Genomic DNA, 17,202 nt, shown 5'->3' on the forward strand with positions numbered 1-17,202 from the left:
GAACCAGATGGGTTTTAAAAAGGTAACCAACTTGACAGTATGGTCATCATTAAGCTATGTCCTCAGAATATTAACTGGTGTTCTGGATTACTCACCCAGTGATATTACCACTATACACTGTATCCCAGGAAAGATTAATAAAAGGGGAGAAAAAAAAAATCTTGGACAGCTTCAAGCGTTTGGTCCAGCTGTTGTAAGCAGTACTTTAAACTTCAACAGAGCCATTGCCAAGTTTGCTGAAAAGCCCGTTAAGTACATCAGATACTACCCGCCCTTTGAAAGCTACTAGGTACTAATTCAGCTGTGTTTCCTCTGGTGGGCTGTAACTGTCATTGCCAACTGTTTCAACCAGCTACATTGAGCCTTCTTGTTCATACTTATCTTACTGGTGTTTCCAGTTCACCTGTTTACTTTTATTCATTCATGGAATGTGAAAAGCCAGGAATTATTGTTACTACCACAATGCCCTTGATTGGTAATCTGTACCAATTTAGAAGATAACCAACGGCTAGTAAGCAAGTAATGAAAGCACGCACATTGATCAAAAAATACACACACCAAGAAAATCATTAACAAGAGTGCACTCCTAACTAAGCCCACCAGTCCATTTTTGACTTAATCACCAAAAATGTAATTAGCCACCCATGAATTCCCAATTTAAGCCTTATGTAGGTCATGCAATCAAAAACACTGCTTTAGGGTCTGAACCAGCTATGTTTGCAGTTATTCAAAATTAATTTAGAACACTTCGAAGTTTAAAACTCAACATAACTCTCACTGGTTTAGACCAGTAACTCATACGAACTTTGCCATAGAGCCTTTGCATTTTCTCATTTTTTCATCAATAGTTTGGAGAGAAAAACACACTGGCAGGAAGTCTAGCCCACAGCACTGACTCTTCATAATTCTGGTTCTTTAATCTATAGTTAATGGAAAAATTACATTCAAAGTGTCAGGCCAGGCTGAGCTCAATCCTGTTCTACATGAATAGCAGTCCTTAAACATCAATCAATAATAAACACCAAGATCATCCTTCCTTTTACTCAGTCTAACAGTAGCAAGGCCAAATACATCAACTGAATTCAACCCAACCCGGGACTTTCCAAGCCTGTGGCATTCAACTCTAATACATAGCATTTAGTCAGAAACTGGAATAAATTTCTAACTCAATTGGTTATTTTCCAGACAAAGCATTTTATGTCTAATACATTATTTTATCAAATCCTGAGCTATTTAACACAGAGTGAAGAATTATTTTATATATTGGAGGACAACCTCAAAATGAAATTTCAGAACACTGACTTAAAGCAACAACAGAAATGAAGCATGGACTGTTATTTTGCTTACAAATTAAGAGCATTGTACAGCCTGGAAACAGACCAGAGTTCCAACATAGCTTGCTCCATTGCACAAAATGGTATAAAAGTGGGCAGACACTTTTATGATCAATTAGTTAAGCAAGGGTAAAGAGGACTCACCGGTCAACAAGTTTTTTTGCAAATCCAAAGTCAGTAAGCTTAATATGACCTTCTCTGTCCAGTAGAATATTTTCAGGCTTTAAGTCTCTGTAAACTATATCTTTGGCATGTAGATATTCTATTGCACACACAATCTCTGCAGAGTAAAAAAGTCCAGAACTATTGTTGAAACGTCCAAGATTACGTAAGTAAGAAAACAGTTCTCCTCCAGGCACGTATTCCATCAACATATATAAAAACCGTTCATCATGATGCGTCCAGTATCTGTTGATAAAATTATTAGATGGGAAAAATGACCATTAATTAAGACCACTAACTACTGTTACACTGAAAATAAGCAAATTGTTAAATCAGATCCAACAGCAAATTCTCTAGCTTCTTACAATAGAAAACAACCCATTATTTTTGTGTTGCTGATAGTACAAAGCTAGTTGGAAACGCAAGTCATGAGGAGGACACAAACGTTTCAAAGAGATACAGATAGGTCAAATGACTGGACAACAGTATAAAAAACCACAAAGCAGTCACTCATTCTCCGAATACTTTTCCTCTACTACTTCTCATTTCGTATTTGGATTTATAGAGAGCACCAACTGGGTGACCGCTTTCCAAACACCTACACTTGTCCATAAAAATGATCCCCAGCTTCTAGGTGCTTGCAACTTTGACAACCCACCATTATGTTAGCTTGACAATGATTCTATCTCAATTCTGTTGCAGTGGTCAATGCAAGCCAAAACATAACGCTTCATTTTCCACTTGTGGACATTACAGCCTTGAGGACTCAATATTGAATTTAATCATTTCAGAGCATGAACACCTCCTCTGACATTTATTATCCACCCCTACACCTCACATCCTGGTATGACATGGGCACAGCCAACCCATTTTCACTCACTCATAGCCCTTACTAACACCTTTCTAAGTTTCTTCTGTTCCCTGCCTTACTATCTCCATTCCTTAGATTAACCTTTTCTTTTCTTCTCTTTCTCTGGGCACCATCTCCACCGAACCATTCACTTTTCTCCACCATCTCCCCACCTCCAACCCACATCACTAAAAATATGATGCTGTCAGTTCTGAAGGAGGATCATTGGACTCAAAAACATTAACTCTCTTTTCTCTCCACAGATGCTGTAATGTCTGCTGAGTTCTTCCAGCTGTTTCTGTTTTTCCATGTTTTAAATCTCCAGCAAATGTAGTTCTTTGTTTTATTTTAGACAGATTTTTAGTCTCTCATACATTCAAGGCAGGGAAATAGAGCAGAGTCAAGGTTAGCTCTGGTCATAATGAACAATGGAACAGACTTGACAAGCCAGCATGTTCTACTCTTGCTCCTATCCCTTGTATGTTGTAACCTGTAGTTCATAGGACAGGAGTAGCCCCAGCTACCAGTTGCCAAAGCCCAATACAAAAACCCAGGCACAATATTGCATAAGTGTCCAACTGGAGTTACCTCAAGACATGGAAATACTTGGTAACAAAAACGGGAAGGCAGATTACCACCTAAAATGGCAATAAATTTAGAGAGAGGAATGTGCATAGAAAGCTGAATGCCCTCATACAGCAATTGCTAAAAGTAAGCATACAGGTATAAAGATGGCAAAGGACATGTTGGCCTTCAGAATGATGGCATTAGAGTACAGGAACAGGGAGGAGTTGCTGCAATTGTACAAGGCCCTTGGTAAGACCACACCTGGAATATTGCTTGCAGTTTTGGTAACCCTATCCGTGGAAAAATGTTTGTATGATAGAGCAGAGTACAGCAAAGGATTACCACACAGTTCTTGGGATGAGAGGACTGACATCTGAGGAGAGGTTAAATCAGTTAAGATTATATTTGCTAGATTCAGAAGACTGACAGGGGCTCTCCATTTTGCAGCAGGAGCGGTGAGAACTTACCTCACGAATAGGCGGAGTGAAGGCTCAACAGTAATGGATGCGGACACTGGGATTGCTGGGCAAATAAACTGATATATTTCAGCTTTGGCTTATCCAGAGACAGTACACATGTGTGGAGGCTTGGTAAGGTCAGACCTTTTTGGGTTTTCTCTCCCTCATCTATTTAATCTCTCAGCTGTTTAATGCAGAGGGTGTGAAGGCTAGGGCAGGTGCATGCTCCTCTTGCAGGAGGTGGGAGGTAAGGGTCACCACTGGTGTCCCTACTAATTTCACCTGCGAGAAGTGCACCCAACTCCAGCTCCTCACAGACCGCATTAGGGAACAGGAGTTGGAGCAGGATGAACTTCAGATCATTCGGGAGGCTGAGGTGGTGATAAGAAAGGAATTCTAGAAAGGTAGTCATACCCAAGTTACGGGATAAAGGTAACTGGGTGACCATCAGGAGATGGAAAGGGCATAGACAGACAGTGCAGAGGTCCCCCTGTGGCTGTTCCCCTCAATAAAAAGTGTATCATTTTGTCTACTGATTTGGGAGCAGGGGGATGACCCAGCAGGGGAAAGGCACAGCAGCCATGTTTCTGACACTGAGCCTGGCTCTGTGGCTCAGAAGGGAAGCGGGGAGAAAGGAGAACAATAGCGATAGAGCATTCAATTGCGAGAGGGTCAGACAGTAGATTGTGGTTGCGAGCGAGACTTCCGGATGGCGTGTTGCCTCCCAGGTGCCAGGGTAAGGGATGTCTCGGATCGACTCTACAGGATTGTTAAGGGGGAGGGAGAGTAGCCAGAAGTTGTGGTACACATCGATACCAATGACAGAGGTAGGGAAAGGGAGGAGGACCTGAAAAGAGAGTATAAGCAATTAGGTTGGAAGCTAGAAGGCAGAACGAGCAAAATAATAACCTCAGGACTACTATCAGTGCCACGTACTTGTGAGGCTGGGAAGGCTGGTGTAGGAGGGAGGGCTTCAGATATGTGGATAACTGGGATACCTTCTAGGGAAAGTGGGACCTGTATGAGAAGGATGGGTTGTACCTGAACTGGAGGGGCACCAATGTTCTGGGCAGGAGGTTTGCCAGAGCTCTTCAGGAGGGTTTAAACTAGATTGGCATGGGGTGGCAACCTGATCTACAGATCAGATGATGGAGTAGTGAACAGCCAGGTACAGTGTGCAAAGAGTCTACGTGGAAGGATAGGCACTTGATCGGGCAAAAGTGTAGCCAGTGTGATGGGCTGAAGTGTGTCTATTTTAATGCAAGTAGTATCAGGAATAAGGGTGACAAACTCAGTTCATGGATCAGTACTCGGAACTATGATGGTGTGGCCATTACAGAGACTTGGATATCACAGGGGCAGGAATGGTTGTTGGATGTTCCAGGATTTACATGTTTCAAAAGGCATCGGAGGGTGGTGAAAGAGGTGTAGGAGTGGCATTGCTAATCAGGGATTGCATCATAACTGCAGAAAGGGAGATGGTCAAGGAGGATTTGTCTACAGTGTCAGTATGGGGGATGACAGAAATAGGAAAGGAGCAGTCCCTGTACTGTGAATTTTCTGCAGACCCCCCAGTAGCAACAGAGACATGGAGGAGCAGATTGGGAGGCAGATTTTGGAAAGGTGCAGAAATAACAGGATTGTTCTCATGGGTGACTAACGTCCCTAAAGTGATTGGAACATACTTAGTTCAAATAGTTTGGATGGAGCAGTTTTTGTCAGGTGCGCCCAGGAGTGGTTCCTGATGCAATGTATAGATAGGCCGAGTAGAGGGGAGGCCACATTAGATTTGGTACTTTGCAACAAATCAGGCCACGTGTCAGATCTCTCAGGTAGAGATGATTTCGGTAACAGTGATCACAACTTCATAAGCTTTACTATACTCTTGGAGTGCGATAGGAGCAGACGATATGGGAAGGTATTTAATTGGGGGAGGGGGAATTACAATGCCATTAGGCAGGAACTAGGGCGCATAAAATGGCAACAGATGTTTTCACGGAAATGCACAACAGAAACATGGAGGTTGGTTAAGGTTGATGAAGGTAGAGCAGTGGATGTGGTGTACATAGATTTTAGTAAAGCGTTTGATAAGGTTCCCCGTGGTAGGCTTATTCAGAAACTAAGGAGGCAGGGGATACAGGGAAACCTGTCTGTCTGGATACAGAATTGAATAGCCCATAAAAGACAGAGGGCGATGGTAGATGGAAAGTATTCAGCCTGGAACTCAGTGACCAGTGGTATTCCACAGACATTGGTTCTGGGACCTCTGCTCTTTGAAATTTTTATAAATGACTTGGATGAGGAAGTGGAAGGGTGGGTTAGTAAGTTTGCCAATGACACAAAGATTGGAGGAGTTGTGGATAGTGTGAAGGGCTGTTGTAGGTTGCAACAGGACATTGACGGGATGCAGAACTTGGCTAAGAAGTGGCAGATGGAGTTCAAACTGGAAAAGTATGAAGTCATTACTTTGGAAGGCCGAATTTGAATGCACAATACAGGGTTAAAGGCAGGATTCTTGGCAGTGTGGAGGAACAGAGGGATCTTGGGGTCCAAAGTTGCCACTCAGTTTGTTAGGGTTGTTAAGAAGGCGTATGTGCATTGGCTTTAATTCGCAGAGGGATTGAGTTTAGGAGCCACAAGCTTATGCTGCAGCGCTATAGAGCCCTGGTTAGACCACACTTGGAATATTGTGTTCAGCCTCATTATAGGAAGGATGTGGAAACTTTAGAGATGGTGCAGAGGACATTTACCAAGATGCTGCCTGGACTGCAGGGCATGTCTTCTGAAGAAAGGTTGAGGGAGCTAGGGCTTTTCTCATTGGAGCAAAGGAAGAAGACAGGTGACTTGATAGAGGTCTACAAGACGTTGAGGGGCATAGACAGAGACCTTTTCCTATGACGGAAATGTCTATCACAAGGAGGCATAACTTTAAGATAACTGGAGGAAGGTTTAGGGCAGATGTCAAGGGTGAGTGCATGGAATACACAGGCAGCGGTGGTAATACGTCAGATATACTAGGGACATTTAAGCGACTCTTGGAATAGGCGCATGGAAGTTAGTACAATGGAGGGTATGTAGGTTAGTCAGATCTTAGAGTAGGATAAAAGGCCAGCACAACATAGAGACCCCAAAAGGCCTGTACTATACTGTACTGTTCTATGTTTCTATGTTCTGTCAGGCAGTAGAGTAAGACTCCTGAGCCAGAGCTCGCCCACTCTGTCCATTTCTTTTTTGCTCCCTTCTCACTTTTTTCATTTGTACCTCCCGTCCTTGAGTGGCATCGGCGATTTCCAGGGTCAAAGTCAGCAGAGATGCCCGGCCTCAGTCTGAAATCAGACTCTCGGCACTTTCAGCTTGAACGTGAAGCCGTGCACCGTCTAGGTTGGAAGGAGTGTTTTCTGAACTTTTCTCTATTTTTCTAATTTATTGTTTGACTTTTTATTTCATTATTTTTCTTAACCTTTTGTCCCTAAGAATTTGTACCTAATCTGAACCTAGGGACCTTGGTATTTAATATGGCGCTGTAAGGAGCAACTTATACATTCTTCACTGTACTCACGAGTACATGTGACAATACAGCTAATTTTTGGAATTCTTGTAAAATTCTAACAGGCCGAGACAGAGGACAATGACAGCAAATACACAAAGCAGAGGATGAAGACTGAGGATATGGGGGTCAACATTTATGACTGAGATGAGGAGATTTACTCACCAAGACAGTAATTAGCATGTAGAATTTGTTACCAGAGTCAAGAGTTATACAGTACAGCAACAGATCGTTCAGTCCAACTCGTCAAATTAATCTAGTCCCATTTGTTAGCATTTGGCCCACATCCCTCAAAATCCATCCTATTCCTGTCCCCATCCTCATGCCTTTTAAATTGTAAATGCACCAGCCTCCACTATTTCCTCTGGAAGCCCATTCCGTACACGCACCAGACTCTGAAAAAGTTGCCCCTAGGTCCCTTTTGTATCTTTCCCGTCTCACCTTAAACCTATGAGTGCTATTCATCCTATAGTTTCCCTGCCACTCCTCAGCAATTGAGGCCAAAATACAATGATTTCAAAGTTGGATTTAGCACTTGGGGATAAAGGGATCAAAGGATAAGGAGGACAAACAGGATCAAACTATCGAGTTAGACGATCAGCCATGATTATAGTGAATGACAAAGCAGGCTTGAATGGCCTACTCTTAACTTGTGTTTTCATAAAGATGCATTTTTGTGTAGAGAATTAGAGAAAGGCAGAAATATAAAAATTTGTACTATCATCATATTCCGACCCGATGCAAATATAACTTGTTGTTACTGCAAATTAATGACAAATCTTGAGCTGGTTTGACATTAGAAGAGGCTACACCCAATATAGACCTCAAACATTCTTTTTAGCATGCAACATTTCCATGCAATGGCAATTTTTCTAATGCTGAAGAGGTGTTAAATGTTTTCAATTTTTTTTCCACATCCAGCAATATCTAAAACCCATTCCCAGCATGGCATTATTGGAAAACAAAGGCTGGAGCTCAGTAAGGATTTAAAAATCTAGTGATTTAATTAAAAACTATACGTAAACTCAGCTATCCATGTAGGAGAGAAATTTAAACAAGCAATACTGTCTAAACAATGCATGAGTCTAATTAACGTACTGTATTAGTCAGACAAAATCATCTTCAGTAAACATAAGCCTACTTACAGCCTTATAAGAAATGGATGGCGGATCTCGCTTAAGATACTTTTCTCATTATGCACATGCTGTTCCTGTTTAAGCCGGATTACATCAGGAATGCTCATCACTTTCAAAGCACAGTATTCTCTGGTCTTCTGGTCTTTGACTAGCAGAACTCGTCCAAATGTTCCAGTCCCTGCAAACAGAATAAAGAAGGAGAAACAATATAACCTGCATTCAACTGAAACCTTACCGACACTTGACAAGCCCAAGCAGCAATTTGCAAATTATTTGCAGCTTATATTGAAAACTTTGCATTGAGCATGTATCTCAACAACATTAGTCAATTGATCATCACATTAATAACTACACATCCAAATGGTAGAACGTTTTCTGCTTTCAAATAATTATTCAAATGCAAGTACCAAAATTACATAAAATTCACTTAACCGAAAACACCTTCACGGCAAGAATACATTTCACACCTTAAACAGTAAATGCAACACTTATTGGTCCAAGTATTTTGATTCAATGCTTCAAAGAAATATAGTTGTATTAACACCACTTAAAAAGCAAAACAATAAACTTTGAGTATGTGACAATGCAAAAATAAAGTGAATGAAAGCGGGTAATGATAAGCAAGTTAACGTGAACAAAGAAAAATGTTTTCTATTTTAAACTTTCACAGTAGCTCCTTCATGAACTATTGAAAGCAGCTTGGTCAGACCACCATTCACATTCTCGAAAGATCAGTGACCATTTCAGAAAGGTGCAAAGTGGCAGAATCATTTTATGATGCTCCAGTGATGCAGGAAAGCTGTGGTTTATTGCCCTGATTAAGGTGCAACTGGGTAATGTGGAATCAGAGACGTGTTGATTATTTGTTAAAGGAAATTAAAAAAACAATTGCGATTTAATTTGCTTGTGTTAGCCCACAAATGACTAGACCTCATAACTTGCTGTTGCGCGAGATCCACAATTGATTTCACTAATAAAATTACAAGTATTGGCTTTCCCACAATTCAACAAATGAACAACAAGTATAAATGATAAAATGCTTCTAAATAGCCTGTGATTAATATAAGCTATCAAGTCAGGAACTGACTAGACTTTCCCCATTGCAGAGGTCAGTGTTAATAATAAATCAAACTTCACACATTCCATGAGCGAGTTCCAACCACGACTCTTAAAAGTTTTTACATAGTAGTTTTTAATATTTCCAAATCATCAGCTTTCTCTGACATCCTTTAAACTTAGAAGGGGTTGATAACTGAAAAGAATAGAGGATTTGAACTTAGATGCGGAACATAGTGTGCAAATTTTGATCTTTGGACTAGTAATCACCCTTGAGCAACTGGATGCCATCATGCAAATGTTTCCTCCATCATGCCATAGCTACACCAATTTGCTTTCTGTTAATTATTGGCTATAAATGCAAATCTTTGGGTTTTCCATGAAAAACAATGTTAAATTGAATCAGCTAGCATTTAAGTTAATCAATTCAGAAACAATTTATTTGTGGGACACGTTCTGCTTCTCTTCAACTGAGTATGCTAAATCTCATTTCCTTCAGTGGAAAACAAAACATCTCTGCAAAAAATCTACTTAGCAACAGCAGTCATAAACTATATCAGTATTGGAGATTAAGCAGCCAGATTAAGTTATTTTTATGAAGTTACTGGATTTCTTAAAAAGTATTAAATATCTGATGGATAACGGTGCGTGTTGTCAACCAAGATAGACTTCAAAAAACTATTTAATATTGCAATATAGCAGAATGCTTACAAGGAAAATCGTAACTTAGTTTGGCAAATGGCTAAGTGGTAGCAGCAAAGGGTGTAAAAACTGTCATAGTGGAAAATAATTGCTAGAAGCAGCCCACAGGGATCCTTGTTGGGATCACTATTCACATAAACAAACAGATATTGCTGAAGTCCTGACCAACATTTATCCCTTAATTATAATATTGCCAAAAACATTTCAATTTGTGGGACCTTGCTGTGTGCAAATTCGTTAAGCTTTCCTCCTTCCAACAATATGCTTTTGGTAACAGTCATAACATTCAAATGTTTTTCATTGGCTGTGAGCTGCTCTGTCGAATTCTGCAAGTTCTCAGTTTAACATATCCATGTTTGTAGGTGATAAACGGATCTAATGCAAAATATGGCAATCAATATGCAATAAGCCAAAACAAACCTAGATTGGGCAACTTGGTTTGGCAGATAAATGGGCACTGGTCAACACAGATACCTTTAAACAGTTCAAGATAGACATTCTTGCATGCTTTGCCTATCAAATGGTATTGGCTTTGAGGCAAAGTGACTTGCTGTTTTCTAAATGCCATCACTATGTTGCCTGTTTTCATCTCCATAACATTATCCAACTCCACCACAGCCTCAGCTGTGATGCTAAAACTCTTTTCCATTCCATTAGTTATCACCAAACTGAGTTATTCTACTGCACTTCCAGAAGGCTTTCCACATTTTAGCCCCTGGTGTCCAAAATGCTCACCACATGTGGCAAATCAGCCACAAACAGAAAATGAAACAATACCACAAAGCTGGAGTTCAAACTGAAACAATGAATGAGTATGGGTCTCACTTAAAAAACTGTTATTTGTCAGCTGTCCCTAACTGAGCATGGACGAAGCAACCATGTTACTATTTGGCACACAGGAATCACACGTCAATCAGAACTTAACTTTATTTATCAGATGATAGCTCAATTGTTAGCTTTCTAATCGAACTGAAAGCTGAAACAAAGAAACAAATAAAAACACACCACCTGTTATTTTCTTTATTATTGCTTTTTATGAATACATCTGTATCAAAACCTGCAGGACATTCACCGATCCACTGTGAAAGCTGGATCAATCTTCAAAAGTGACCAAAGCTTTTCAGTGAATTTAGTGACAGGATGTATGTTAATTACAGAAATTGGTTTTTGCCCAGCTGACAAAGGTTTTCGAGAAAACAGCTGATGTATGTGAGCATTGAGCAATAAGGCATAGTTGCAAGGAGAATCAAATTGGGCAATCTAGACAGGCAAGGGAAGTTCAGTATTGTGTTCAGCCATCGTCCGAATAACTAAAATCACTGACCAAAAAGAGGTGTATGCTGCTGCTTTCAAAGGAGAAATTACAGGAGGATGGCTATTAGCCAGAGGATCTATTAAATGCGTGGACACTAGTTCAAAAATAGGAGAGGATAGTGTTAAGTAAGGCAAAAGTCAGAAGGTAGGGGTCAAGACTCAGATTTGTTGATTCTTTTCCTTCCAAGTAGCCATAATATTTCAACTCTGATAAAATAGCAACAGTTCACTCTTGATTCAATTTGTTTTTAAAATAAACTGGAGCACACTATTTCAGTTAGCAGATTGTCACCATCCTTTGAGTTTGTATACAACAGAGTTCTTTGACGAACAAATTACAAAATCCTTTTGAAGTTATTATTCTGGATCTGGTATTGACAGCCTAAGTCTTGATTGATGAATGTTGAACACTGTTGGAAAGAACTGAAATCCTGTTGGACAATTCTGCATAAACTTGGTATTATCTAAAATTCTGATCCCAATGTCTTAACTTCTGCCAAATCCCATTCACACTGTGATACTCTGATGACTGATCCACAGTGGTTTACTGTTAAACAGTGTCAACTTAAAGATCACCCTCAAAATTAAATCCCTGCTTGGTCTCATCTCTCATTATCTCTAACCTCCTCTAGCCCTCTATCAAGTCTACTAAAACTAGTGCCAGCAAAATAATCTATCACCATGCTATTAATATCACCATAGTCTTGCATTGTGAGAAGAAAAGGTTAGAGGAAAATAGGGGGGAATTAAATTAATCTCAAAATGATAATCTTACTCATCCCTTAAGGCAAAGGTGGCTATGTTTGTCGTCTTAAGAATTCCATTGCATTCCAATGATATACAGATGACTGCAAAGATACTATTGAACACAGGATAGGATACCGCAAATCACTGAGTTTTGGACAGATCACTAGTTCAGGATTGCCTCTGCTTAAATTTCTCTCCACTTGATAAAACAAATGAATTTAGAGCAGGAATGAGTCACTCAGTCTCCTGAACCTGCTCCGCCATTCAATAAGGTTACAGCTGATCTGATTATTTCACATTCCTGCCTGTGATAACCTTACACTCCCTTATCAAGAATCTACCTCCAGTTAAAAAAAATTCAAACACTGCTTGTACTGTCTCTTGAGGAAGGAAGTTCCAAAGACTCATGGCGTTCTTTGAAACGAACATTTCTATCGTGTGTAGTTGAAATTCCTTTACTTTTTGATAAAGACAGTACCATTTTTTTATTTGGTGGATATTGTCTTTTGGGATTGAGCCACTAAGCTATCTGGTCAAGTCTTTGGTGACCAGTCTTGGTTTAACTAAATTGAGATTCGGGTATAACCCTTCTTCACGGCTAGGGGCAGGTGTGGGTGGAGCGGCAGATAAAAGGGGTGGCGGGGGCAGGGGTGGTGACGTGGGGATAGATAAAGACAGGTATCCCCCGACTCCTTTCCCAGCCCCTTCCATCCCTTCCACTGCTCCGTGTCACCAAATTCATTCTTCCCACTGGTCAATTAGGTTGTACCCTCTACCTGTCTTCACCTATTCCCAATTAGCCACCCTGACCCACCACGCCCTTTATCTGCAGCTGCCCACCACACCCACCCCCAGCCCTGAAGAAGGGTTACACCAGAAATGTCGACTTCTCCTGATGCTGACTGTCTTGTTCTCAATAAGCGTCATAAGCTGTTTACATGTGCTTGCCCTGCTATTCCACTGGTGAGGTGGGGGCTCCATTGGGAGGGGACAGGCAGATGAAAACCCAAGTCCAGATAGCCTAAGGTACATGTCATTGATGTTGAGATTTTCCTGAGTGGGTGTGCTGGTGTTCCAGCATTCCACACACTACCCTTTTCCAGAACTGGCAAACACCCAATGTAGGAAGGAAATCTTACAAAGCAGAGGGAAAACAACAACATTATCATAATTTTGACATACTGTGGCACATTCAGCATGGAACCAGCAGCAAGTAAACAATTAGTCAATGGGAAATCAAAGCATAGTCTTGAAAACCTTGGTCTTTGCTTGGAGTTTCAGATTTAGCTGCTTCCCATCCAAGCGATATCTGACCGAAGTCAGGATCACCACCATGGAAGGTATCAGACAACATGGTGGACAGAACATGAAGAGGAATGGCACTCTCAAAAGCCCTGTTTAACACCATTAGATTTGTCACAATAGAGGGAATGAAATTAGACAGTGGGGAGGGACAAAGTGTTCAATTTAGCATTACACAGGGAAGTACTCCTAGAGTAGTTAAGAAAGTGGCCCCAGAAGCATTGAATGCTTTGATGGTAAACTTTCAAGATTCTCTACACTTTGGAACAGTTCCTAAGGATTGGAGGGCAGCTAATGCAACACCACTACTTATCAAGAGCATGTTTAAATTAGATTAGATTACTTAGTGTGGAAACAGGCCCTTCGGCCCAACAAGTCCACACCGACCCGCCGAAGCGTATACCACCCAAACCCATACTCCTACGTTTACCCCTTCACCTAACACTACGGGCAATTTAGCATGGCCAATTCACCTAACCTGCACATTTTTGGATTGTGGGAGGAAACCCACGCAGCCACGGGGAGAATGTGCAAACTCCACAGAGAGTCGCCTGAGGCGGGAGTTGAACCCGGGTCTCTGGCGCTGTGAGGCAGCAGTGCTAACCACTGTGCCACCGTGCCGCCCACGGTATAAAAATAAGGCAGAGAGAAATCACAGAATTATAGACTGATGAGCCCTACATCAGTGTTAGGAAAAATGCTAGGGTCCATTTCAATAGAGTTACTAGCAGAGCACTTGGAAAACTGTGAAAAGATCAGGATGCATGACAAACTTACAGGATTTTTTTCAAGGACGTAACTAGAAGAATTAATAAAGGGGGAGTCGGTGAACGTGGTTCATTTGTAAAACGTTCCAATATATAATACAGGCAGCAGCTTTGTGAAGTTGGTGATTAAGTTGTGCTGTGATAGGGTAATAAGGGTGTATGCATCACAGGAAATGATGGAATATCACATGTTCTTGCTCCCTCTTGCAGCACTGTGGTTAGATGACGCTAAGGCAGTTTGTATGCGTACAGATGATTGCGCAATGTTTGACAACTCCTCAGACATTGAACCAGTCTGTCTCCAAATGCAGCAAGACCTGAATAATATTCAAATTTGAGCTGAAACATGGTGAGTAAAATTCATACCAAACAAATGTCAGATCATGACCGTCAAACCATTGCTCTTTGATATTGAATAATGTCGCCATCATTGAATTCTCACATCCTAGGGGGGTAACCACTGATCAGAAACTGAACTGGAACAGCCATATAAACACATTGGATACAAAAGCTAGCTACTAGCGAGCATCTCACTTCCTGCCTCCCAAAAGACTGTCGTTCATTCAGGAGGTTGAATCACAGAGGTCTACAGCATGGAAACAGGCCCTTCGACCCAACTTCCCCATGTCGCCCAGTTTTCAAAATTAAACTAGTCCCACTTTAAGGCGTTTGGTCCTTATCCATCCACACACATCCCAAACATGTACCTGTCTAAACGTTTGTTAAATGACAGAACTGTATTTGCTTCCACCTCTACCTCTGGCAACCTATTCCAAACAAACACTCACCATGCTCTGTTTGAAAAGAACTGCCCCTGTGGAAACTAGGTAAGAAACTGCAGGGCCCACAGTGGAGGTATCTGTATCATTGACAGCCACAGGTGTGGAGCTGGAAGACTGGAGGATGGCTAATGCTCTTCCTGCCTCCACAAGGCTCGGAGTCCCTCTCCCACTGTACCCCATTCATCCCCTCTGCCCTGAAGCAAACCCACTGCTACAACCACATCTCCCTCCTCCAACCCAGCACTGCCCTCTTTACCTGTCCCACCTATCCAGCTTCCTTCCCACCTATCCACTCCATGCTCCTCAACAACCTATCGCCTTCCCAACTACCTCTCCCCAGCACCCTCCACCCTCTTATTTATCTCTTATCCCCACTCCCTGCTCCCAACATTCTTGATACAGGGCTTATGCCCGAAACGTTGACTCACCTGATCCTCGGATATTGCCTGATCTGTTGCGCTTGTCCAGCGGCACACTTTACAACTGACTCTCCAGCAACTGCAGTTTTCACTTTCTCTCATTATTTAAAGAAAGATTTTCAGGAAAGAAAAGACTGGAGAGCCTAACATCAGTGTTGAATAAGTTGTTAGAAGAGTTTGAGACAGGATCTACAGGAAAGGGAAGGACGGATTAGTGAAAGTCATCACAGCTTTGTGCATGGGAAACCATCTCTCTCAAATTTGATTTGAGTTTTATTTGAAAAGTTGACCATTGAGATCCATTATTAAAGTAGTGTGGTAGACATTGTCTACATGGCCTTCAACAAAGTTCCACAAGGTAGGCTGGCTAGTAAGGTCATATGGGATCCAGAGAGAGCTAGCCAATTGGAATAAAAATCAGGTTGACGGTAGGAGACAAAAAATGATGGAAGAGGATTGTTGTTTAGACTGGAGGCCTGTTACTAGCAGTGTGCTGAAAGGATTGGTGCTGGGTCCACTGTTGTACATCATTTATATAATCAATTTGGATGAGAATACAGGAGGCATGGTTAGTAAATTTATGGATGACACCAAAGTTGGTGGTATGCTGGACAGTGAAGAACGTTATCTAAGAGTACAACTGGATCTTGATCAACTGGACCAGTGGGCTGAACAAAGACAAATGGGGTTTAATGCAGACAAATGTGAGGTGTTGTATTTAGGCAAGACAAACCAGGGCAGCACTTGCATATTTAAAGGTAGGGCTCTTGGGAGTGTTGTTGAACAGAGAGATCAAGGGGTGCAGGTACATTATTCCCAGAAAGCAGTGTCACTGGTAGACAGGGTGATGAAGATGGCATTTGGCATGCATGCCTTTATCGGTCAGCGCACTGAGTACAGGAATTGGGACGTCATGCTGCAGTTGCAAAAGACATTGGTATGGCCACAGTTGGAGTACTGTGTGCAATTCTGGTTACCCTGCTAGAAGGAAGATATTATTAAACTGGAAAGGGTGCAAATAAGTCTTACAAGGATGCTACCAAGACTAGAAAGTTTGAGTTATAAGGATAGGCTGGGACCTTTTCCCCCTAGTGCGATGGAAGCTGAGGTGATAAGCTAATAGCATACGTCTTTTCCCAGAGTAGTGAAGTCCAAAGGGACACAGGTTTAAGATGAGGGGGGGGGGGGGGGGAAGATTTAAAACGGACCGGAGGGGTAACATTTTCCACATAGAAGGTCATGCATTTTGGAATGAGCTGCCAGAGGAAGTGAAAGAGGTGGATACAATTACAGCATTTAAAAGGCATTTGGACAGGTATATGGATAGGAAAGGTGGAGAGAAACATGGGCCAAAAGCAGGCAAACAGGACTAGTTCAGTTTAGGAAACCTGGTCAGCATGGATGATTATGGCTGTATGATTGAACGTCCCTCACTTACCTGGATGAGCGTAGTTCCAAAAGCACTTAAGAAGCTTGACATCATCAAGAACAAAGCAACCCACGGGATTTGCACTACATCCTTAAACATCCTTGGGGAGACACTGAATGAATACTTTTCATCAGTATTCACTCTGGAACAGGACATTGTTGCCGATGTGAATATTGAGTCACAATTAATTAGAATGGACGGCTTTGAGGTATGTAGGGAAGAGGTGTTGGAAATTCTGGAAAGGGTGAAAATAGATAAGTCCCCTGGGCCTGATGGCATTTATCCTAGGATTCTCTGGGAAGCAAGGAAGGAGATTGCAGAGCCATTGGCCTTGATGTTTATGTCCTCGTTGTCTACAGGAGTAGTGCCAGAAGACTGGAGGATAGCAAATGTGGTTCCCTTGTTCAAAAAGGGGAGTAGGGATAACCCTAGTAACTATAGGCCGGCGAGTCTCACTTCTGTTGTGGGCAAAATCATGGAGAGAATTGTAAGGGATAGGATTTATGAACATCTGGATAGGAATAATGTGATCAAGGATAGTCAGCATGGTTTTGTGAAGGGCAGGTCATGCCTCACAAACCTTATTGAATTCTTTGAAAAGGTGACGAAGGAGGTGGACGAGGGGAAAGC

At 41.7% G+C, this 17,202-nt stretch overlaps 1 protein-coding gene across 4 annotated transcripts in view; it reads right to left on the reverse strand.

Annotated features, from left to right (window-relative positions):
• The window catches only part of prkx (protein kinase X-linked), a 138,867-nt gene that overhangs the window by 88,455 nt on the left and 33,210 nt on the right, over positions 1 to 17,202 (reverse strand). For 3 of the 4 annotated variants that reach the window (XR_006311977.1, XM_043692400.1, XM_043692402.1), the window contains exons 2-3: positions 8,064 to 8,232; positions 1,479 to 1,742 (exon numbers count right to left, since the gene is read on the reverse strand). Coding sequence is in view for 3 of the 4 variants with exons in the window: in XM_043692400.1 (XP_043548335.1) it covers positions 1,479 to 1,742; positions 8,064 to 8,232 (433 nt within the window). In the remaining variant the exon portion in view is untranslated. The remainder of the gene's footprint in view (positions 1 to 1,478; positions 1,743 to 8,063; positions 8,233 to 17,202) is intronic. The other variant, XM_043692403.1, reaches the window with a different exon arrangement.

The sequence above is a fragment of the Chiloscyllium plagiosum genome, chromosome 6 (assembly GCF_004010195.1).
Source record: "Chiloscyllium plagiosum isolate BGI_BamShark_2017 chromosome 6, ASM401019v2, whole genome shotgun sequence".
In the NCBI taxonomy this organism is placed as follows: domain Eukaryota; kingdom Metazoa; phylum Chordata; class Chondrichthyes; order Orectolobiformes; family Hemiscylliidae; genus Chiloscyllium; species Chiloscyllium plagiosum.